This window comes from Haemorhous mexicanus, chromosome 4 (assembly GCF_027477595.1).
Source record: "Haemorhous mexicanus isolate bHaeMex1 chromosome 4, bHaeMex1.pri, whole genome shotgun sequence".
NCBI lineage: Eukaryota > Metazoa > Chordata > Aves > Passeriformes > Fringillidae > Haemorhous > Haemorhous mexicanus.
Window position 1 is genome coordinate 4,689,057 of NC_082344.1, and position 24,973 is coordinate 4,714,029.

General features: G+C 43.0%; 1 protein-coding gene across 3 annotated transcripts; it reads right to left on the minus strand.

Moving 5' to 3' along the window:
* Positions 1-285: 285 nt before the first annotated feature.
* Positions 286-23,154, minus strand: ANXA5 (annexin A5). 3 transcript variants are annotated; one of them, XM_059843718.1, is made up of 13 exons: positions 23,081-23,154; positions 19,826-19,868; positions 13,225-13,309; positions 12,125-12,219; positions 11,651-11,764; positions 8,971-9,061; positions 7,975-8,054; positions 7,507-7,563; positions 4,978-5,071; positions 4,507-4,602; positions 3,999-4,057; positions 1,877-1,999; positions 286-819 (listed from the first exon to the last, which is right to left on the minus strand). In XM_059843718.1, exons 2-13 carry the CDS (start codon positions 19,832-19,834, stop codon positions 757-759), a joined length of 966 nt encoding a protein of 321 aa, XP_059699701.1. In that variant the 5' UTR covers positions 19,835-19,868; positions 23,081-23,154; the 3' UTR covers positions 286-756. The 3 variants fall into 3 exon arrangements, with proteins under 3 accessions (XP_059699701.1, XP_059699702.1, XP_059699700.1); XM_059843719.1 differs by lacking the exon at positions 23,081-23,154 and adding an exon at positions 19,953-20,167; XM_059843717.1 differs by lacking the exons at positions 19,826-19,868; positions 23,081-23,154 and adding an exon at positions 17,051-17,155.
* Positions 23,155-24,973: the final 1,819 nt, after the last annotated feature.

Genomic DNA, 24,973 nt, shown 5'->3' on the forward strand with positions numbered 1-24,973 from the left:
CCCTGCTCCAGCTTTAGAGGAGAAGAAAAAGCAACACAAAATGAGACTGCAATGCCCAAGCAAGCACCAATATTTTGGTGTTTCAACTGTACTGAACAATGGCATCACCACAGCACCCATATCCAAGGCTAGACATGAAGGTGGAGAACTGCAAAACACCATAGATACCTCAAAACCTCAATAATGGGAGGAAATACATACCAACAGTCTGAGGCAGTGAAATCATATCAAAGGGAAAGTGTATCAAAAACATTAAATTAGATTAAAAACCACATACAACTGTGATGAGAGGGGAAAAATTTATTGGTCCTTTAGATTTCCAATGATTGCTTGTAATATGTTCAGCAAATTCATTCCAATATTACATACAAAGGATTTCCTTGATGCCATGTTAGAATTAGCTTAACACTCAGTGGAAGTGTAAGGAATAAAAAGCAAAAAAGGATAATCTTGAATTTATTGTGAAATACATTATTATTTTTACCTATTTCAGCAAAACACCTGTAAAGAACTGGGTTCTGTGCTCAGCACCCACCTTCCATGAAGGTGACTCTTGCAGACCACAGAAGGCACTTGAAATTCCTGGAAGTTGGGACATGGGGAAGAGGAGGGATAACAATGTGCTCCTTTTTACTAAGTGCAATCCTAGTATAAATTCAAGCAGCCACAAAGCATTAAGATACAAAACCTCAGGCAGGCATGCTAATGAAGGGCTGCAAAGCTGGAGGACAAGGAGAGCTGCGTGTCCCCTGCCCGTCAGTCGTCGTCTCCGCCGCAGAGGAGCAGCAGCGCTTTCCTGTAGTCCCCGGACGTGTCTTTCTGTCAAGGCAGCACAGCAGCACCGTGAGTCACCAGAGCAGCTGCCAAGGAGGGCCCCAGCCTGTGACACACTCATCCCACCCACAGGAAATCCACACAGATGAGTCTCCACTCAGGAATGGCACAAGGAAATCCTCTGCCTCTTACATGAGAGCTGTATTTACACAGACAGACTGCCAGAGACAAAAAATCTCCAAAAGCTTTACTAGAAAACAGAGCTGCCTGTTGCACATTTGATTCATTTGTCTGCAGGAAGAAGTCCAAAGGAGAAGCCCAAAGCAGCATCAAAAGCAACACATGGGCAAAGTGCACCTGCCACTGCCTAGAAAGGTGCCAGCTCTGCTCCCCATAATCAGTGGGAAGCTCTGATATGAAATCTGTATGGCCCTGGCAGGCAGCGCCAAAAAGAAACTCCACCCAGGCTAGTTAAGGGAGAAAAATGTCAGGAATGACTACAGAAAAATCATAAAAAGGCAGGACTTTCAGTATAAAACAAGAGGAAAAGAAAGAAGTCTCTTGACTTAACTTTGCAGCAGCAGCTGGCTCCGGATTTCTTGCTGGCTCCTTCCCTTCCTGCTCCTTCCCATCCACTCAAAGGAAATTATGACTCAGAGTGGTTCCACAGTGAAACTCTTTTCACTTAGAACTGTTGCCAAGGGTTCCACACCACAACCCAAGACCTAAACTTCAACCTCACCGTAATTCAGACTCCCAACCCCAGTGTTATTTCTCTGGAGCCAGCACCCTCTCTGAAGCACTGCACAAAAAGGAACCCAGACAAGAACAAGGAAATGATGCAGTAGCTAAATATGGTGTATGAGTAATTGCAATTTTAGAAAAGCACATCATCTGCCCTAGTGAACACTGGAAGGAAACATTTTTCCATAGGAAGTGTCCCCCTCTTCAACAATGCCATGTCAAAACTGCAGAGGAACTCAATCTCAGAGTCCAGGTCACCCAGCTCTACCCACACCCATCCTCTACCAAGAAAAACAACAGTGAAAACAGTGACATCTCCATCACCCTGCATTCCCTGAGAACAGAACAGTAATTTTACCTGAATCATTTGATACAATGATTTTGCAAAATTCTTTCTGAATTCTCGTCTAATATCCAGCAGATCAACTTCACTTCTTGAAACCATGACTCTGATCAGGGTGTCATCATCAGTGCCAGCCCCCTAAAGAGAAAAGATCAAATAACTTCTAATACAAGTCTGTTCCGGACAGATGCTGCAACAAAACATCAAATACAAACAAGTATTGTACAACATGAATGCAACAAGTGGCATCTCAAACCACTCCTGCACTACAGTTCAGCTCCAAAACAGAGAATATCTGGGACAGTATCATGAGACATTCACACTGAAATGTGGAGAACAGAGGAGCTCTGATCCCTAGACCTCTATCAAGTGCCAGATGCTCAGGCCACTTATTCCATGTTTCATCTCAGGCTTCAGCTGTGAATACCCACAGAAATTTAAAAGACCCCAGTTCCAAGCTCACACAGTAGCACAGCTGCTCACCACAATCAGAATCCCATGTAAATCCTCCCCTTGCAGTGCACCCTGAGGCTGCTGAGCTGCACTCAGTTCTGGAACTGGGCACCTCAATCCCAGCAGCGACCAGTACAAAGCAACATCATACAGCAGGACACAGGCAGAGCGACTCATCCCATGAACTCTCCAGCTGTTCATTATGGGGGAAAAGCTTCACAAACCTTTTCAACCCACAAACATGCACCACTCTGTTCATCATCCTCAGTGCTTCAAACATTTCACCTTCCTGTGCAGGCCAAGGCCCTGACCCCTCTGCTCAGACAAGGCAGACTCCACACAAGCTGAAGCTGTACAAACTTGGATGTGCTGACCTGCGAATGCACCTCAGGGAAGGACTTGGCAGAGCCCCCACGGTCATCTTCAGCCTAATGTCCAGGGCCACTCAATCCTTCCGGGTGCAATATTCTTGGATTACACCTAAAAATGCCCTAAAGCCGCTCAAAAGTTATGCCATGAGTTTGGTGGTTTCTGAGGAATAAAAGCCAAGCTCTGCCCTACCTAATAGTGAAAGCCAACTCAGCCCAGTGCAGAACCTTGTTATGCCAAAATGATAAATCAGAAGTACAAACTCCTCTGTCAAAGTATTAATTGACAAAAAGCTTTCTTATCTGAAGTGTTGAACAATTTTTATTTCTATTTAAAAAAAATTTGGGGGATCTCACCAGCACACATTGGTCAGGCTCCTCACAACAGAAGTTTGTAAGAATCTAAAGCCTACAGGAAAACTGCATTCTTTGAAAAATAAAAATTATTAATTGAGAGAAGTAATCCTCCTCAGACAGCTCAGCCTACTGATACAATATTTTGTATTTTCCACCTGAACCTTATTCTATGTTGGTGGTATCAGCAGAAGCAGTAAAAGACTTTCAAAAATTAAGCTACCATTTTGTGTCTCATCACTCTCAAGCTGTCAGCTCATCTTCTGACAAAGGTACTTCAGGGCTCTCCAGCAAGGGCAAGGGAGCAATTCCTCAGGGAAGCTGAAAACAATCTAGTACCTGCCTCTGGTTTAATTAATATGACCCACTGGGAGTTAAAAACTACAGCTTTCCCTGCTTATCTCTTCCCATCCAAGAGAAGGTGAAGCCAATATAAACATGGATACAGTGCTAATGCAATTCCTGCATGTCATGTTTTGCAGCTGTTTAAGCCTTTCCTTTACTCTGCTGAGTTTCTTTTGCTTCTCCAAACAGGATGGATAGTAACCAAAAGCCACCCAACACCCTCAGTCTGTAATTACTCACATCTAAACCAAAGAGCACTAATTTGCACATTTTACAATTCTTTCCTTCCTCAGTACATCCACCACCTAAAGACACTGGCGTTTAATCAGCTGGGAAGTGCCCAGTGGATATTGCCAGACATTTTCCAGTGTAGCAACAGCAAACGAAGAAACAGCTGATGAGCCTAAAAGGTCTGTGGTCTGACAAATCCATAATGAACTCCAAGGAAATCATGAATTATTTGCATCCTCTCCCAGCCCTGCACTCCCTGAACCTTCTGTAGACAGTTAGTGATACTGTCAGCATTTACAGTGGCAGAGGAAATTAGGAACAAGCTAAAGGGAGAGGATTTGTAGCTGGAGGAGATGGAAAGTGACCTAGGGAAAACATTTACATACCTTCATGGAATAATACAGGGTCTCAGCAAAATAGGCAGGCACACTTCGGATGCATTTCACTGGAAAAGACAGATGATTGAATTATTGACTGCTATTAAATACAGGGCAATCTCTGGTTGCCAAAACAAGGTGTTGGTCACTGGGTTATTCTCTCCAGTGGTGTCACCTGGTCTGTTCCTCTGTTACAACTCTTTGGGTTCTGGGATTTAGAGCAAACGTTTGTTTCTGATAGCAGAGAGACTTTACTAGTCAAACTCCCCAACACTGTACTAGATAAGGTGCCAGGAATGCAGGTGAAGGCAGAGCTCTGTCTCAGCTCTGGCAGAGGCGCACATGACCAAACAGAATGCAGTTCACCACCTCTTCTGCAGACATAAAAATAGATCCCAGGTGATTATGTTCCTAAAGGAACCTTGTTTTCACACCAGCCTCTGTGGCAACTGCCATTTCAGAAGGCCTGGGAGCAAGCAAAAGCAGCCTAGTGCTAGACACGCTAGGACTCAATTACCCACTGCCAGAAGCAGCTTCTCCAGGTCCCCAGAGGTCTCCCGGTCAATGGTCTCTTCAATCTGGAAGCCGGAAATGGTCATGTACTTGTCAAACACTGCAAAACAAAGTGTGCTCCGTCACAGAACAGCCAACATCCCTGCCAGTGCCCCTCAGCTCAGGACAAGGCCACCTGTGTCTGAAGCCACAGTTCAGGTGCTACTGGCCACTCACTATCTTGCTCTGAGCACCAATTTCCCATCAGATGCCACCTGTACAACCCTTCCCTGAACCTGGAAGGAACAGCTCCATGCATTATTCCCAATGGCTTAAACAGATTGGTAAAAGAGACTTCTGGATAGGCAAGGAGCAGGGAAAAAGGTATTGTCCCTCTATTATCAGCTCATAAAGTAGGCACCTCAATATGGGCTGAGCTTTTCCAGGCTGGATTTCAGGCAGAGGCTCTCAGCCCCCCATTAAACACACTACCTACCCCTCCTCAAGTGGGAAACGCTGCGGGTTCCCAAGATAGTGATGAACTTTTCTTCATCTGTTCCCCACTTCAGCTCCCCAGCTCTGAACAAAACCTGTTACGAAGTCAAGACATCAAAACATCAGCATTTGTTTTGTGTCCACGCATCCTGTTGAAAAGCTCTATTTGTCTCACTCTAAGGAACGTTAAATTTACTAACAAGCTATAGCTGGAAGGAAAAAAAGGGAAATGAAATTGCCAATTACTGAATTAATCTTAGAAATAAATGAAAAAAACTGAAACTGACTGTGAAAGAATTTCCATGAGTTATGCAGCTTCAGGCCCTGAAACTGACTGTGCACAGTCCTCTTCAAAAAGACTGAAGTTTGCTGAAACTGTGATAATACAGCAGATAAAATATATCCACAGTACTTCCTTTTCTGCCCTTTTCCCCTTCCCTTTTTCAAACAGAGTAGGAAAAATTTGTTACATGATGGCTTCAGCAGCAAAACCACACCAACTTGGCCCAGAAGGAAGTTCTCCAAGAAGGGGGGGCAGATGGATCTAGAAGCTCTCAGAGGATTTTCAGGCTGATAAATTCTTAGCTGTTTGAAACCAGATTTTAATCATGGTTTTAGCACATTCGTGGCTTTTCAGGCAAGTCTGTACTTGATGCAGACAAAGACCCGGGTGCATTTTCAGCACCAGGAGAATAAAGTATTTTAAAAAGTTGGAATGAGCAAGAGCCAGGAGAAAACGAGAAAGAAAAAAATTTGGAAAATGAAACAAGTTCTTTTCCCTGACAGCTGGAAAACTTTGCCTTTTTCCAAGCTCTGTGCTAAGCACCCTGTAAGGAGAGAGTATATACTGCAGTATATATGATCTTTTTAATATTAATGGTACAGAATGAAAAAAGGTGGAGAGGAAAAAGCTCTCAAGGCACTCACTGCCAGGATATTTATTACAAATAACATGTGCTAAGCCCTCCAAATGAATACCAGCACTCTCCATCCAGTAGCAAATGAGAAGTTCCAGTACAGCATTTAGAAAAACACCAGCAAAAGATTGATTTAGAGATACTACAATTTGCAAATCGAACTTTATGTCAGCTTTAAGTTTGTGCCTGCCTTGCCACTGGGCAATACACAAAATGTAACTCAACTGTATAGCTTTAAAGAAGTGATATTCACAAAAGCTTTTCCAAAAAGACAGACTTTCTCCTTCAGGCATTCTCAGAAAAGTCTCACAATTGCTTTGAATTGATATTTAATAATCATAAACAAAAAATTTAAAAATCCCCACTGAGCAAAAAGTTGGCCTTCTAATGTATCAAGTCCCTTCCAGAATCTATGACTCGAGAAAAACATTGGGAAGCCAAAAACACTCCTACATCTGCACAGTCATGTACCTCAGTTCTGACCATCGGTACCTAGCAATAGCAATCAGAAAATGACTGAATCTGTTCCAGCTGTGTTGGGTGGTGAATGGAAAAGTCCATTGACTCAAGGTCCCAGCCCAAGTTAAATGGATGCAGCAAACCACAGAGACTGTTGGGAAAACCAGGACCTTTCCAGGAGCTGGGTTTTAGTGCCTCCTAAATTTAGCTGCTCATTTAAACCCAGTTAAAGGGGCCAAAAGGAATCTGCCTACCAGGGCCAGTGCTTCACATGTTTCCTAAATTACAAAGGCTCATCTAAAAGCAAGACTGAAAATTTCATGGAACAGTCTAGTTCACAATTCAAGCATTTGCCCCTCCAATTTTCCAGCTGTAATTGTCACAGGAAATTAACTTTAACAGCAGAACAACAACGCTTGCTGAATTTAAGTGACAAGGGATAGGCCTCTACCAGTAAAACATATTTTGCCAATCTGTCTCTCCATCTTGCTGTGCTATCAGGAAAATGTTTTATTGATCTAATATTCTGTGTTTACTCAGTGTCACCTTGAACAATCCCTGTATTTCTTTCATCTCAACAGACAATTTATGAGAGGAAAATGTCTCATGCAGAGTTGTCTGAAATAACTGAGAAGAAACATGTATTGAATGAGTTGTAATCAAAATGCTGAAATATCGACCATGGCTCCAACAAAGTGAATGGCACCAGCTAGAGACAGGCAAGGACACCGATTAACTGCTGGCATTCCTTTCTATCCAGAGCACAGGGTTAGGGAGCAGTCATGGACAAGGGATTAAATTCAGAGCAAAGTCCAACTCAGGTATTAAGGAATGAACTGTTAACATCTGAATTTTTCAGCAGTGAGTCCCTCTGCACCACCAAGCCTCAGACTCTCTTCCAATGATCTACTCATTGTTTTATTCAGTCCCCTCATTAAGCTATAAGCAAAACTGAAGTGTGAAAGTGCAAAAAATTTTGATCCCAGTATTTCAGGTTTTGACACTTCTTTTGTCTAGAACATAGAAAAGCACATGAAAACATAAAAAACCCCACAAAGAATCTTAACTATCACTTGCACATTTGCATTCCAGCTGTTTGCCATCTTGGTGAGATAACAAGTAGAAATACCCCAAACCTTAAGTCAGTCACCCACCTGAGCATCCTGCTCAACAAGAGCCTCATCAACTCCAACATCAGGATCTCTGTTCCCCTAAACACAAATTGAGAAGTTGTAAAACTGAAGAATTAGCAGATAAGTCAAAAAGCAATTATCTGTTATATTGAGCTTGTAAGTTACTGTGACAAGTCACCCCCTAATGCATCTTGTCCAAAACCACCCTTTTGCTTGCATGTGCCTGTGTGAAATAAGGGACCTCTTCCCCTTTGCCCTCCAACCCCATAGCAGCACCTGCTACACCCAGGGGCATCACAGAAGTGTTTTGCTTCAGTGATATGGAAATGACTCAGAAGAGAGCCCAAGGCTGGCCCTGCATGTCAGAGCAAGTGCCTGAGCTCCAGAGCCAGTCCTGCCTTGCACTGGGCCCCTCCAGAACCCAGCTTAGTAAGCAAAAAGTGCTAAGTGCACCTAGCAGTTAAAGTCACCCCACAACAGGACACCAACCTGCAGCAGCACCACCAGCAGCCTCTGGAAATGGCCTGATGTTTCCCCTGTGATCTTATCCTCCAGGTCAGCTTCATACTCTGCAAAAGAGCAAAATCCACTCACCACCCTGCAGGCTCCCTGGCTGTTCTCAGGGGAGAGCAAGGAAAGGCAAAAAGTCCACTTGACTCACAACTGGTAGAATCATCTACCAGAAACATCTTTAACACTCAGGACATATTCTGCTTTCACTTAAAACATAACACTACTCCAAAAATGGAAAATAGAGCACCTCACACCTCATGTCAGGAACAGACTACACCCAATATTTTGAAGCACAAGGTGACATGCATGGATTCAGCTCCTTAAGGAACTAAAAGGAACACAGACATGGAGTCATGCTAAAACATGGCAGTCTCACTGTACAAAAATCATGAGCCCAGAAAAAATGTGCTACTAATAAATTTCGCCCCTGGAGACTCTGTGTTTGGGCTCAAAATTGGTTAAAACATGAGAATTTCTTGTGTGACAGCAATCTGCATAGAGCTAAAAGGAAATATTGCCCTGGAAAAGAAGCCCACAATCACAGGGTAAAAGCATCTATGCCTGTGGACAGCCAAAAGCTGCATCTGCTTTAGCACAGAGCAAAAGGCAAAAAAAACCAAAAACCCCACACTTCAGGTTTTTCATGTGATCAGTTTTCTTGTTTCCAATTACTGAAAATTGCCTTTCAGTCAAAGGGATGAAAATAATGAGTGGAGGAAATAAGTGCTTTTGAAAAAAGTCTAACTATAAAGCACAAAGCACCACAACCTGCAGCCATAACCCTGAAATAAAAACTATTTCAATTTACAATTCAAATTATATTTCCTTTCAATATGAAGTTCTGCAACACAGCAGAAGGAATTCCCTCGTACTGGACACATCCATCAGTTCAGAGACAGACCTTATCTGAACAATGAGCTAGAATCATATTAAAGGAACTGAACAGAGACCTTATTTTATACAGAAAATTACCTTGCTGATAAACCTGTTTGATATTCTGCACTTCTGCAGGTGTTCTGGAGGCAAGAATTTCAGTCAACACTTTCTCATTGGTTCCTGCTCCCTGCAGGAGTGCAAGTATGAATCAGTTGATGGAATAACAAAAGGAAAATAAGAAATCCCTTTGACAATCAAAATCAATCATAAACTTATATACTCGGATCAAATAAAAAAATTTCTTCTTTCTGATATACTGTGGAGGTTTTGAAGATAATTTCTCCCAGTCTGTCTTGATTTCAAAACCAACCCAACAATTTATAAAAGCCCAGTGCTGCAGCATTCAGAAGGGCCCTTCCACACCCAAGCAGAGCCAGGTGTGCCTCATGTCACAGCACACGTCACAGTTGAGACGTTGACGATATACAGAGTGCCACCATATATCCCAAAAGGCTTCAGCCCACAGAGAGTAACACCACACCACCTCAGAAGGCTGCAGGCATCTGCCCTTCTTGCCCTTCAGCCCAGCTTTTTATCCCCTCACGTTGATGCACTGCACCTGTGTGCCCTCTGTTCCCTGGGGTGGTTGGTCAGTGCCCCTGGGCACTCCATGGCTCATTGCTGTCAGTGCTGCTCACAGCTGTACCCACTGGGGATGAGGCTCAGCCACAGCCCCACCCCAATCACCACAAACTGTGTGCCTACACCTCAGTTCCTTGCTATTACAATCAAGGACATCAAGAGAAGTGAATGGACTAAGTTAGCATCTTTGCTCTAATTCATACAGTGTCTGTCACCAGCCAGGACACAGATAAGCACAGAGCCACCCAGCACAGATCTGCAGCCTGCTGTGAACTGTGCTGCTAAACCCCTTCTTCCATTGGAAACACTTTACAACAGAATTGCTAACCCAGATAGTTCCAGCAATTCTGCAGTTCTTAATGACAGCAGATACAACAGCCACTCTTTCACTTTACAAGGATAGAACTTACAAAAGCCAGGCCAGTATCTTGTTTCCACAAGTCTAATCCTTTGTTTGCAAGAACAATCCACAGCTCTTTACACATACAAAGGAGTCATTTCACAAAAGAAACACTGAAATGCAATACTGAGCATTTTTTGCTTCAGCATGTTATTCACAACCTTTCCTGTAAGAAAAACACTGAATACTAAACATGTACAAAGATATGCAACTGCACACAAAGCTATCCAGAATACAAACCTGCCAGGTTTCAGGCAATCATTTCCAAAATGCAGATTGTTTCATGAACATGCCTACTCAACAAGGGAGGCAGGCACAGTTAAACTTGTTCTAATCCAGGCAGCAGCAGTGAAAATGGATGGGACAGCCTTCAGCACAGTTAGTACTCTTAGCTGAGTTACCTTGCAGTGAAGTCCCTGCCATCACATCTGCTTTACTGCTACCCCCCTGGGCTGAACTGCAGCCAGTACTGACATCCTTTCCTGTGCAAACATTCTCTGAAATTCCATGGTCTTGGGTTTAATCTTTTTTTTTTAAGTGACAAAACAAAACCACTCTTGTTTCACTATCTCTACTTTCCCACCTACACCCATCTCTTCTGTCATTTCCCTGTCAGTCTTTGACTCCTAAATCAATAAGAGGAACATAGGAATACAATTTTTTATTAATCAACAAGGCCTTTATCAGTTTCTCTGTCAGGTATCACCATCCCTTCCCCCAATGCACATAAAGGCATTACAGAAACCCTCCAGGAAAGAAGTTTCTGTTGCCTGAGGGACTGTTTGCTGGGACACAGGTACAAGAGCACTTGCTTGCACAGTTGACTAAAGCCTACATATTAACCAGCTGCTCATCCGGAATCTTGGTAGTTTGCATGGAAGTGTCATTCCACAAAGTACTACCTCATACTAGAGTCAAGTTCAGTGTCCTCTATTTTGATCAATACTGTAAATAGTCCAGGGACAGCCAATTCCTGAAATTCCATAGATGTGACAGAGGCAGAAAAAAAGACCACACAGAAGAGACACTGAAATTTCTACACATCCACATTGTAAATTGTCTGTTTACCTGGCCTGCCCAGAAAGGCACTAAATGCACTCACTAAAGAGAAAATTTAGAAGGGTGACACTGACAGCCCCATAAATTATTCCCTCTGTGTTACTGAAGGCAGTTTTTTAGAGGTCATTCAATACTACAGACAATACCTGCTCATAATTTTGGTGGACACCAGTTTACACAAGCTCATTCATTTTGGACCTGCACTACAATCTAGCAGGGGTAACACACTGTCGCTTAAATAACAGTCCAGAAGAAACAAAGAGCACCACATTTCTGTTAAATGCTCTGAACTAATTTTCATACAGCTGCAGAGTTATAAAACCTCAGCTGCTCACAGCAGAAAAATCCAGAGCCCTCTGAACTTCAGCACTGCACTTGAACAGCAAAAAGATTATGAAAGCAACTGCACATCTACTCATCATCTTTAAAACAGAAGGAACAATTCTTATGCTGTGAAGATCTAAACTGCCTCTGAGTTATTAGGATGAAAATACACCCAGGCAAAACCATGGCACTGGCATCAGTCCGCATAACTTGGTGATTTTTTTTTTTTTTTTGAGCCTACTTCTATTAGCTGCTCCCTTTAGCAACCAACGTTCATTCCTAAAAAAAAAAAAAAAAAAATCAACAAAAAGCACCAATCATGTCATGTAACACAATTATTTCTCCTCTTACCTTGATGGCATGCTTCAGTGCATGAGCATCAAAAATATATGCTGGTCTCATCAGAGACACCATCAAGGTTTCAAACTTGCCAGTAAGTTCTGATTTCAGGTCATCCACGAGATCCTAGTGCAGAACAAACAGTGCTGTGATGAACAAGGACTACATATTTTAAAAGGAGGCACACGAGTCTGCAAGGCTCTGGAGACACAGCAAATGAGACAAAGGGCACCTCTCTTTTTCTTATAATTGGTACCTCAGCTGAAGCAAATAAGGCAGGAGAAAAGGATGAACAGGCATGTGGAAAACCTGAAACACATTGTGATTTTTTTAGGATAAGGCAGGGCAGAGGAGAGGGGGAGACAAAAGCAAAATAAGATACTCTTGCAAGTGATTTACAAGGAATATGGTGAATGTGCTTTGTATTTTCAAGTAATCATTGGTAACCAGAACCAGTTCATTTTCAGAGGTATTTTTTATTCTTACCCTTCCAAATAAGGTTTTAAAGGCAGAAGCTATTTCTTGACGCTGAGCATTGTTTCTGGTGGTGAGGATTGTCAGCACAGTTTCTTCATCAGTCCCTGAAGTTAGAAAGAAAAACGAGTTACAAACACACTCTGAAAAACAAACTGCAGCAGCACAAACTCAAAAGGTAGTAAAAGATGCTTGGACAACACCAGCCTACTGGCAAACAGCAGATGCATTTAAAATAACAAATGTCACCATACCCCAAGCTGAGCCACCAAAAGATGCAAAAATATGCCTGGAGGACTTAACATGTTGTTTGTTCTCCATCAGTGCTCTGATCCACACTCTGCTGCAAGCGCCAGCTATAACATTTAGTCAGTGTTCCACAGAAAGGCCTTGCCTTTGGGCTCACCAACAAACTGCCAAACTTCCCAGCAAAACTCAGTCCAGCAATCCCAAATAGCCCAGAGGGCAGCTGTGTGGAGCTATTATCCATTTCATACACAAAGCTTGCAAGGTAGGTCCTCCCAGCCCCACTGAGTTTGCCTGTAGGCTCAGGTGTATCACACATCCCTCCTTCCCCTTCCTTCCACTTCAGAGAAAACAGCAAATTAGGGTTTGTTCTCCAAGGAAATTTTGGGGCAGAAAGCTCCAGTGTGGGTTTACAAACCACTTCTTAGTCTGCATTCACACTGTGTGCTTGCATTCCTTGCCCCAGGAACTGTGCTCACACACTTCCAGAGCCAGGAGTCTGCTGTGGATTTTCCATGCAGAGCTCCCACCATGCTGCTGTAATTCTCCACAACTGTCCCTGTAAATCCAGAGTTACTGCACTGTAAAACTTCAGTGTGCCCAGAACAGCACGTGGAACATCCATTTCTTAATGGGCAATGTGCAAACCCCTTCTTTCCCTCATGCTAACCCAAAACTAAACACCCTTGACAGCTGTGTAGTCACAACCAGGACACGCCCAGACCAGTACAATCCTGGGGCTGTCATTCCATGGCTTGTAAACACATGCCCCACTTCAATCTACTGAGACAAAAAAGTAGATCACAAAGGAGGTTTGCAAAGGAGGAAGAGCCTTTTCTTTCCAGTAAAATAAAAATTATTCTTACCCAATCCCTTCATGGCCTTACGAAGAGCTTCTGCATCAGCTCTGGCATCAAAAGGAGCAAAGGCTGTCACGGTGCCTCTTGTGTACTGTGGAGGAGAAAAGGGGTCAGGGGGAGAGGGAAAAAGCCATGAAATAAAATATTGCATCTTTCACTTCATACATGAGCTCAGGCTAAATTTGAATTCACAATCCAAAAGCTGACTGTGTTTTTCTTGCAATTGCCTGGCTAAAGAGCAGTCTGTGGGTGTTTAAACACTGTTCACTCCAGAGGCACTACTATGGCTTCCCTTAGCAGTGCAGCTAAATTTGGGTGTATTTACAAACCAATTTTTCAAACTATGGTTATCTCCAACACTGGAACTTGAATGCAGGGAAATTACTAAGAATTTATCATTTGCTAAAGTAATTTTAAAAATTAATTTCACAAATCATGTATGCTAGGCAAATGGCACAAAGACAGATATGGAAATAAGAACTTCTCCTCAAGAAAACCCTACTGGAACTCTCAAGCAGTATCACACCGATTTTTTCCCACCACCCTGAAACCCACTGAACTCTACAATGGCTGTCAATTTTTCATCATAATGCTTTTGACATGAGCAACTTCTTAAAAAGTGATTCAGCTTACAGCTAAAAAAAAAAAGTTCAAACACAAGGGTAAGAGATCAGTTTGTCCAAACAAAAAAGCAATTCCACTATGTTTCCATGGAACATGGCTCTTGAGGGAATTTCTCTTTGGATTAAACACAAAAGGACATTCATCATCTCTGTGGAAAAGTTTTGCCTTTATTTAAATAGGATAGCTCAAGAACCTCTATGTGTTTAGCACAGTAGTTAATTAACTATGGAAGTGGCCAAAAGGGGAAACAGCTGAGTTTGGGGAACAGGAAGGTGCTTCCAACAGCTGAAGAGGGGAAATTTCCTGTAAGCACAGCCATAAAAACACAGCAATCAGAACAGGCAGGGCATTTTTCCACTCTCAAGAAAGAGCACGATAGCAAGTGCCAAGACACCTACTGAGATTGGCACCAGATTACTCCAGAGGCAGCACAGCCATCTGGCCTTCCCCGGAGCTAGGAATTTCAGGCACTCAGGTCTCCAGTCAATGCACCCATCAGAGACAGGTCAGCCAGAAGGGCAGGGAGAAAAGAGCAGTAACCAGAAACTGCCCCAGGGCTCCCGTGTGCTCCTGCCAGCAGAGACTCCCCCGGCTCCCACTGCAGCAGCAGCAGCCAGGAGTCAGATTCACCTCTCACATTCTGACAGATCAGAACAAAAGCGTCACAGTGCTAAATGGCAACAACAATTCTCTTTTTGGGAGATGGTTTCCAATAGTCAGGAGAGCTCAGAGGTGTGCCAATCCCACTGGAACACTCTGCTTGTCTCATTATAAGCCATTTTTTCAGGAAGTACTTTGAATGTATAAAATTATCATCTTCCTAGCTAATTCCAAAGGCTACCATGAAAGCACATTATCAAGGATTTGGGACCCACTTTTATGAGCTGAATTTAATTAGGTAAAACAGATAAAGACTGAAAAGTCTTTCCCTCCTCCTCCCTTACTACCACTCCAGCCAGAGTGGGGTTATTCATTTTATTTTTGTTCCCTGTCATCTCAACATAATGAATATTACAAGTACCACAATTCTCCTTTGGAAACGACCAATGTCAACAAATCTCAGAGGAAGCAGATATTTATCTTATGCTTTCTTTTGCTTATCTTGTTATACAAAAGTGGAATTCCCCTTCACAATTCTTAGGTCTTGTGACAACAGCCCAACATTCTTGTGTGGCTGTTACAGAGCAAGTATGGTGAACACTAAATGCCAGATGAAATTTCTCTGCATGGCCCTTCTCACTTTTGTTAACTGACAGGAATCCTTCAAGTCTCTTTTCCAAGTACTGCATAGAAAGCCTGAACATGCACTAAGCTCGATGAGCAGTTCCTGAAAATCTCCTGGTGCAGCTGAAGCCTAAAAGACTTTTCCTGATGTCTGAGCACCGTTTGCATTCCAGGCATTCCCTTGTGGCACACAGCACTCAGGGGATTTCACCGGCCACAACCACTCTCCACCAGAACCTACCTGCCTTAAGGAGCCACATGTGGGCAGATGTGACACTCCCCCAGTACTGGGAAAGGGTGAAGCTATCCCCAACTTCACATCAGAGCCCAACCCAGTGCTTTCTAGAGCACTCCAGCGTGGCCTGACAATTGGGGTACATTAGGGAATTCTCAGGCACACTGTGTTCAACAACCACAACTCCATCTAAAACACTCCACTACCCACAAGTGCCCTTTTAGTTACTTCAGTTCAGATTTCTCATTTGCGAAATCAATGGACAAGAGCAGAAAGCTCTGCAGCAGTAAGAGACTCCTCAGTCCATGTAGGGAAGAGCTGTCTCCCCCTTCCCAAACATGGCACATTTTGGCCACATAAAGAGAGGGCAGCACCTCTTCTGAACCACTATCACAGCCTGACCCAAACTTGCTGTCACAGCAAATCTGAAAAGGAGCTATGAACCAGACAACCTTCATTATTTATTTACCTCTATGAAAAGATAACTTCAGTATCACTAGAAACATTCCTTGTTGTTTAAGTAAGCAGATACACAGTAACACTACAGCCTCATAGGTCCTTTTTTCTTTGGATAGTAAATTCCCCACCTAGTAGCACCCAAAGCACATCAATGAACAAGACAAACAGTCTTTGCTATAAATCCTTTTGTAATCTGGAGTTATCCTTTACTCAATCACCACACCTTACACCAGGCAGTAAAATATAAAGAGAAGCACAACACAAAAAAACCTCAAAGTGTATCACAAGATTATAACACCACAAACCTACACACATTCTTTTCTGTCTACATTCCCCAATACAGTGATTGTTGTTAAGGAGTCACATGTACTGCAAGTGAAATTTGTGATCACACACTAGAAATAAACAGCAGCTTTCATTTTCTCCAGACACTTTCCAATGAGACCAATGAAGCTCCTAGAAACACAAAATTAGCATGAAGGTAGAGGGGGAAAAAATAAAAAGACTACAAAGCAAGAGAATTGCTTTAGAATTTTGCTTAAAAATAGAATTTTGCTTTCTATTGGTTTAGAATTTATGCCCCTCCAAATGAGGAAATTCACACTCTGGTATTTTTGTCCAATTCTACGCTAGCAAAGATTTCCAGAAGATAAAACCTCAGGTGAAATGTTTCTAACCAGCACCTCGAAGTTAATGTCTCCCAAGAGACGATTCAGCATCACAAACTAATAGTGCCACATATCCTGGCAACAGTAACAATAGCCACTTAATGAGGTTCCTTTTCATTTTCCTCACCAGGACACAAAATATTTCCCACCCACAAGCCCCTGTGTTTAGCCACTGTCAAATGCAGAACATTGGTACCAGCAAACAACAGACCATACTTGAATTGAGACTCCTTCCTTACTAGCATGTCTCTGTACCACCCACAGCAACTTCTTCTCAGAGTTCCACAGCTGAAGAGCCACTCCCTTTCTCTGCAGCAACAGAAGCAGAGTCTCAAACATTTGCTGCTGGAAAACCTGGTATTTAGAGTAAAGAAGGTGCTGTGAGACATTTTGTTTTTTCTTTTTTTAAGCAGCCATTTGTTTACAAGATGGCACAGGAAAACTGTGGCGTGGTAAGATTGGAAATGGAGAATATTTAGCAGCAAAGAAGGAAGGTATGCTATTTCCAGCAGACAGAGGAGAGCCCAGAAGGTCATGTGCTTGAATAAATGACAGACTGCTGTAAGATGTCTTACACAAGACCCATTTTGCAGATAAACAGAACATGGTGTTTACAGCTGACCTGAAAGCCTTCAGAGCCATTGGAGGTCCCACACAGAGATGCCAGTTGAAACTGTGGTCTAAAACCAACATGACACAAGAAATAAGCCATTAATTCCTGACATTTCAAGGGCAGTACAGTACAAATGGCATCATGAGTGGATGGATACAGGTGCAGAGCTGATGCAAATGTAAAACTAAAAAGATACATCTGTGAAACACCTATCCAAGTTTAACAGTGCTTCAGACCATCTGCTTAAACAGGAGGAGTAAGCTCAGGTCAACAGACTACTCACATCTGCCCCACTAAATTTAAACTCTTGAGAAAAAGCAATTACACAACATCTGTGGTGAACTCTGAGTCAGTACACCACGGAGATATCAAAGATAGGGAGGAGGGATGGAAAAAAAAAAGGAAGAGAGGGGGTGGGAGAGAAGGAGAAGAGCAAGCAGCAGCTATGTAGGAACCAACACAGAAACATTTGAGAAACTCATCCTCAAGAGTAACAGAGCCAGAGGGGGCTGCTCACAGCCCATTTCTGAAGGAGTGTTTGTAGTTTGGAATGTGAGATAGCCTTCTGGAGTACTATGGAGCTGGCAATACTATCCCTGTGCTCCGAGTCACACGTGCACATTGGCAGAACAGGAACTCCAGATATAGTGCACAGCAGCCACACCTTTGGCAGCAGCAAGTGATCCTTTCCTGGCAGTTTACAAATGGACACACCAAATACTCCCAAAGTTTTATTCAGGGAAAAAAATTAGGAGTAGCAGACCAAAACAGATCAGTCCACAGCACCTGCTGCTTTCTTTCCAGATTTCTGAGCCAGCAAGCACAGGGCAGCAGCTCAGCCTGTTCACTGAGGAGGAGATGGTGCCCTGGGCATCACTGCAGTAACAAAGACCACTGCACACACAGCTGGGAGAGAAAGGACAGCTTGTCAGGGCAGCAGTGCTCTCTCCAAGAAAGCAGATAAATAGGCAGGGAGAGACCAGCCTGTGCAGCACATGCTGTAGTTTTCCTACAAAATGAATGAACCTTTCTATTCTGGACAGTGAACACACAAAGTTCCCCAGGCCTTTGGGCAAAGAAAAAAAAAAACTTCACAGAAGTGGGCAAGGACAGGTCCTTCAGTGACTAAGACTCCAAATATAATTTACCTTCTTCAAAGGTTTTATTCTTCAGTCATGTACCTAGGCTAAATTAAACTCCAGTACACTGTGCTGTGCAGCCTTTGTGAACTCTGCAGCTTTAGCTGTACACAAGGAGTTTCTGTCAATTGAGAGTCAGCATTTCATAGGCATTTTCACTCTTACCTCCATTTCATAATGCAACATATAGAACAGGCAGCTGTCATGAGAAGTAGAGCTTCTTCAACTTTGCTTTTTTTATTTTCATAAAATGATTTACAGGCTGCAATGCTTTAACACTCTGTCTTTTGTGGCTGCCTAACTGCACAGGCAAAGAATACTGCTTACGTGGAAAGCAGCCCTCTGAAAGTGGAAACTGGAGAACAAGGTCTGCCCAATAAAAACCCTCATTGTTCCAATGACTTCCATCTACCAACACCCAGCACAGATAAAAAGCCATCCCCAAGTGTCACCTTAGGCAGTAGAAAATTTACTACCTGAAGCCAAGAGTAACTGGTTTGCACTAGTGAAGAATGAAACATTCCTGTTAAGAAGATGAATTAAAGTTTGTCTCTGTGGGACAGACAAGAATATTGTCAAATTCCATACTTTTACTAAAAGGAAGTTACCCTTAAGCCTATATGCAATGTTACATGTACTGTAATAAAAGGCTTATTGTCCAAGTATATCCCTCTGGCCAGGTGTCCTGCATTGGCATGGGTAAGGGCTCCTATTCTCCTAACATGCATCCTACAATCCAGGCCTGATGTTTAGAGAAGGAAAAACCCCTTCTTTGTCACTCAAAAGAAACCCCCCCCAAAAAAACCAACAACTTCAAGCATTTAGAAAAATACTACTAAAAACTTTTTTTCTTTAAAAGATGTTCCCTTTCTTTCTTTTATAACTAAATCCAGACATAATATGAGTAATATTCATAAGGGTATTAAAATTACTAATCACTCCACTCATTAAGTGCAATTATTCTGACCTTTGTGACAGCCCTAACAGACTTTGATTGCTTTCACTTTCCACAGCAGTACAAACCCCATAAAGCCATTACAAACCCCTAAGAATAAGCCATTAAACTCCTATTTTACTTTTCAGAGTGTTTAGATTTGATGCAATTTTAGAAACAAATGCTGGAGTCCGCCCCATTTTCCACACTTTTATCCAGGCTTAAACCACAGCAACCAAAGGGCTGCAAAAGAAAGTGTCGTCCCCCCCCCCCAAACGAAGAACTGCACAATAGCTCCAAGGTTCCCAGAAAAATTCATGTTAGCTATGGGAAAACTGGGAATAGAAACACGGAGCCCCAAGCCCCCACTAGGCACTGCCACGGCGATATTTTTTTTCTCCTTCCTTTCAGTGGAAAGAGCCTCCACCCATGCACAATATAAACACAGGGTACCGAAAACTTGGCCAAATTAGTGGAAACTGGTGGAAAAAAGAAAAAAAAAAAAAAGTTGTGCCTGACGTGTCTCTCACATGATCCCCGTTCCTCTCCCGTCCGCGTCCGCTCGGGCTTGTGGATGGGCTGGCTTAGGGGAGCCCGAAAAGAAATCGGTGAGGACTGAAAGTAAGGAGAGGGATAATACGAGGATGTCCCCGGGAGCGGCCGGGCACGGGCCGTCGGGCCGTGTCCTCCCGGAGCCGTCGCTTTCCTCACCTTCGCCATCTCTGGGATCCTTCGGGTGGGGCCGAATCCGAGTCTGCAAAGAGAGATGCGACAGTGAGGGACAGCGAGGAGCAGAAAGCGACAGCGCCCGCCCGCCTCGGCTGCCCGCGCCCTTCACCTCCTGCCGCGTCGCCCTGAGCCACCGGGAGCACCGAGTGAGGCAGGAGAGAAGAGGGAGGAGGTCCCGCTGCGGCCCCGCCGCTCTTGCCTCACCCGGGGGCTGGGCTGGGCTAGCCCCACCCGGGGCGGGAGCGAGCCTCGGCCGCTTCCTGGGGCTGCCTGCAGGCCGGGCACAGCCGGCCGGCTTTCCCTCCATCCCTGCCATGCCCTGGGAGGGTGGCATTAGTGCTTTGTTTCTTAGCGATCGTGAACCTTTTAAAAGAAAAATTACATTTGCCGATAGCCTCCAGCAGGTGCTCAAGCGCCCTCCGGATGAAGTCTGTATAAAATCGGTTCCCGTGAATCTGAAGGGGATCCTATCCCAGCACTAAAGGGCAAGTCTGAACTGAATTCGGTAAAAAGCAGACATTTCATCAGCTGACCTAGCCTGGCTTCCAAGTAAGCCAGGTTAGCACAACAAGCACAGTGTTGAACAGAATGTTAGGGCTGTAGTTCTTCAGAAACTGCAAGGATTTCAGGTGATGACATTTTACTTTGTGTGTTCCATCAGGACCATTTCCCTGGCCCAGGAATAGGGACAATATATCCAGTTTAGGAGAGCAAGGAGGATGCAGTCTGCAGGACTACTCAAAGAGCTGCTCCATCTAAGCTGCAGACAGACTCACTCCCTCAGCCACACAGCCTTGAGTCAGAAGGAGGAAAAGTGACTGCAATGCGAATGGAATTCACTGTCTCTGCCAAAAGAAAACACGAACATAATCCCGCTGTGTGCTCATTTTAACATGTAACAGTCACTTCTGTCTGAAAGTAAGTTGCATTTACCTCACAAACAGCAAAAGAAACCTAGATCATGATGTAAATTAAAATATTTTGACAGCATTTCTAGTTGCCCCAGCAGTGCACATATAGTTCAGCAAAAACATGGGATCCACCCACCTGGCTTCCTCTGCAGGACCAAGGAACAAACTGTTTGCTAAAATGCCCCGATTTACTTATTAAACTGTGATTTCAATCTAATCCATTGAAGTTGCATTCCACACATGCCCAAAGATGCATGAAGGGATTCGAGAGCTGCTCATAGCATGCATGTGGAAATGCACATATGGATTAGATGTAGAATCACAATATTAAAGAAGACATTACAGAGTATTCTTTAAAAAAAACCCAGATATTAAAATTGTTTACTTTTTATTTAAGCACAACCTTGCTTAGACATTGACTCCTTTCTGCAAAATTAAGTCCTTTTCTCCTTACACATCCTACCCAGAGGCCACACTGGATCGTGCTTCAAGCTGTACCATCTAGAGAGTGCAGACATACAGAAATGCAGTGGGAGCTGAATCCACTCTGTTTAACACACTCCAAAACTCTGTCAATCAGAATGAGGCACACGGACACTGCAGTAAAGGCTCCTCGGGTGCCACACAGAAGTCAAACCTCATTAGTGAATCAGATGTGTGATAAAGAAAAAATTATTGGGTGAGCCAGAAATTTTAAAAAAGCTGTAACAGTATCATGTGAACAACTAATGAGACTCTAGGAACTAATAAATCTGTAATCATCATCACTTTGAAATATGTTAATAGAATCTCTACTACAGTAAATATCACACAAAGGTCAGTAAGTTACTTTCCTTGACACAAAAATATCTACTAAACTTCACAAATAAAACAGACCCTTGCATAACTTGGAAAAATGTGTCTGTTTTTCTGACAAATTATTTAGCAATTAGCATGGGACCACCTGGAATGCATCTGCTCTACCTCCCTCTCCTTGCTGCAGCAAGCTCATCCCAGCTCCCAGCACTGCAATCCAAGGTTTGAATCCTTGGCTCCCTGAAATGCTGGGTATAGTTGAATGGTGACACACATGCACCATGACACACAATTCCTACTATCCTAAAAACTCTGTTCCAAGTGTGCCATGTGTATAATAGCACATTAAGAAGCAAGAGGGGGACAGCTTGGCTTTTTACCTTTCAATTTAGGAGAATGGATTTTTCTGGATTATAGGATTTTTGTTTGCTATGCCTTATTTGGTATACTTACTACTTGATAGCAACGCTCAAATTCAAAGAAATGATCCAACATATGCATTGAATTCCATTTTGCCCTTTAAACTTTGTGTGGGGGGCTGTGAATTTGGAATCAAATTAACACATGCCTTTTATTCTGCAGTAAATGTCTCTGTGTACACTTTGCTTCTCATTTCCAGTGGCAGAAATCTATTCCATTCAAAACAAAAATATTTGAAATGGTTTTCCACTCTTCTCCCTTCAACCAGCTTGTTATTCTGTTCTCTGTGAACAAACATGAGGTAACATTCAGTCAATGGGAGGCTACCACTGGATTTCTAATCAGTGAATAACAAGGAAAAGAATCTTGGGAGAGAGGACACAATCTTTTTCTGCTCTGGAAAGGGTCTGTAATGCATGATCCAAGATGAATTGCAATAGTAGGAAAAAGTTAAACAGAAGAGATTGATCTTCTTACCAACAGACGCTGGAAGTAAAACCCACTCCAGTCAATCTAAAATGTTATCAATGTGTGTGTAAGCAAGGCAATATTTACATAACTTCATTGAGCAAAGAGGCCTGGGGGAGCAGGGGGAAATGTTAGAGAAAAACCATGGGAAAGATTCATCAGGCCATTTGGAAAGAGCAGATGTTTGAAAAGAAAATAAACCCGATTATCACAGAATTTCAGCCTCTGTATCAATTTGAATGTAGAAGGAAAAGGCAGGAATAGCTCTATGAGCAAATCCAGGATGAACCTGAAGACATGAACGTGTGCCTGGAGAGAAATGTATTTTGCACTGATTGCCTTCAGAAGAAACACCTCAAGTTAGACTAAAAGAGTTGGAGATGGTGACTCACAAGCACAAGCTGCAGGACCTTCATGGCCACCGTGGGCAGGTATGTCACCTGACAGCAGCTCTAACAGTCAATAGTGCCCACCCACAAGTCACAAATAAGCCTTCTAGCCTTAGTATAATTCTTGTTCTCATTTTTTAAAAATGAAGACAAATTCTCACACAAGTTAAGAAACCACATGAGGTCATAGCAATCTTTTCACCTCCCAAGCCCCTCCTTGCTCTTTGCATCTTCCATCACTAGTAAAAACATACCAGGATGTAACAGTCTGCTTCGCAGGGCTGCTGCTGGCACAGTGCACTTCCAATTCTTCCTTAACACAGAGCTGCAAACACCTGGAGTAAAAAACAGCAGTAAAATATCAGAAAAAGAGGGGCATTGCCTTAATAATATATTTAGCTCTGGCACACACTGAGACTTTGCAAGCGGGGCCCTCTAAGTTCCCAATCCATTTCAAGGCACAAGACTTGTCCATACAGAGTGAAATCCTGGGGTTGCAGCTGCACAGGAAGGCAAGAGTGCATGCAGGAATCATCAGATATGTGAAATAGCTAATTTGATATGGGGTTTCTAATAAGGGGCTTGAAAATGTTTTCAGAGTCTGCTTGCAGCATTAAAACACATCTCTGTGTTTTTCTGGAAACAATGGAAAAGTCCAGGGGGATAAAAAGATAACACAAAAGCAGTTCATTTCAGAAGCACAGCCCCTTGAAGTTGTTTTAAGGAGTTTGTAAAAAATAAATAAGTAGGAAGATGGATGGTTTGCTGTATCAAGGCAGCCTCCCAGCAGGTCCTTGCCTCCAGCCCAGAAGCATTGTGCCTCATTTTGCTACCAATGCTATTCCTGAGCTGTTATGTGACCCTGCACAACTACCTTTAAATGCATCACAGAGGAGAAAAAAAGAGCAAGGCCCTCCTTAAAGCAGAGTTTGCTCTGCTATGTGTCCAGAAGCTGCTGAAAATGGAAAGGTCCTTCAATTTATCAAACAGAGTCAGAGCACAGCAATCACATTAAAGCACTTCTCACACATGATAGAAAGGCCAAGGCCTGTTATTGTCCTAGTTAAAATATTTCCTCCTAAAAATAAAATCTCATTGCAAAGTATTTTAAAAGCCTATTGTAGAGGTACTGAGGGGCAATAGGCTTACCAAGGGAGATTTTCAGGCTTTGGAAATTTCACAGAGCAGACCATTACTTATGGAATTATAAATGAAGATCAACCCTTAATGCTTTTCCACACTTTAATGTCTCTGTGGAAGTGAGAGAGTCCAAAATCCTTGATGAACCTCTGTCAGAAGTAAAAGGTGAGGCTGGGGAAAAATAGAGCAGTTTCAACTTCATGATTTGATTAACACTGACAGAGAGGAATCTGTTTTGTTCCAGACTTGGTGCCAGAGGATAGAAATTTCCCAGTGCCTCCTTTCCCTGAGCTCCTGCTCAAGAGCAGCTCAGCACAAATGGAGGGAGCTTTGTGCTTCACTCCAGCACCTCGTGGGTGGAAGGTGTGAGGCAAACACTAAGCAGTAACACCATTAAAATAAGGGACAAGAGGAGAGTTTTACTGGTTTACAGGCAGGGAAAAAAAAACTTCCAAGTTTAACAGTGACAGAAAGTTTATAAAAATCTTTCCCTGCTGCATGTGCTGGCATCAGGGGGCTGCTGAAGGACAGGCTAAGAGTACAAAGAACAAGATTTTGTTGTTTCTTAAAGCACTTTGAGAGGCGCTTTGGAGACGAAATGTTGTTTTATATTCCAGCAAATACAACTTCCTGTAAGTGATTCATTACTTCTAATCCACAACCCATTACAGAGCAGCACTCTGACAGTCTTGATTTCTCTGGGGACACCAGTACAATGTGAAGAGGTTAATGGGAGGTGCAGGCATTCATACCAATTACAGCAGCAGGCAGCCGAATTTCTCTTACTGGAAAACAATGTTATTTTCATTTACTCAGAGAAGGTGCCAGTTTCTTTGAAATTGTCTTTAGAGTAAGACACATCACAAGGTTGCCATCAGTGCAGTAGTCTCAATTTAAGCAAAGACAAATCACTTGAGCCAGATTCTAGTCCTTGATGCTAAGACAGCTCTACAGCACTATACTAAGGCAGGACTTGATTTCCAGGCTAATTCTTCCTGAGGAACACA

What these genes read in the sequence shown, in the direction of transcription:
- ANXA5 (XM_059843717.1), bottom strand. Translation starts at nt 17,140, where the DNA reads ATGGCTTATTTCTTGTGTCATGTTGGTTTTAGACCACAGTTTCAACTG. An exon ending in TTGTTGAGCAGGATGCTCAG is followed by an intron (nt 5,072 to 7,506) that starts GTGGGTGACTGA and finishes ACTTCGTAACAG; the next exon opens with GTTTTGTTCAGAGCTGGGGA. An exon ending in CCCTGTATTATTCCATGAAG is followed by an intron (nt 2,000 to 3,998) that starts GTATGTAAATGT and finishes TTTTCTCTTTAG; the next exon opens with GGGGCTGGCACTGATGATGA.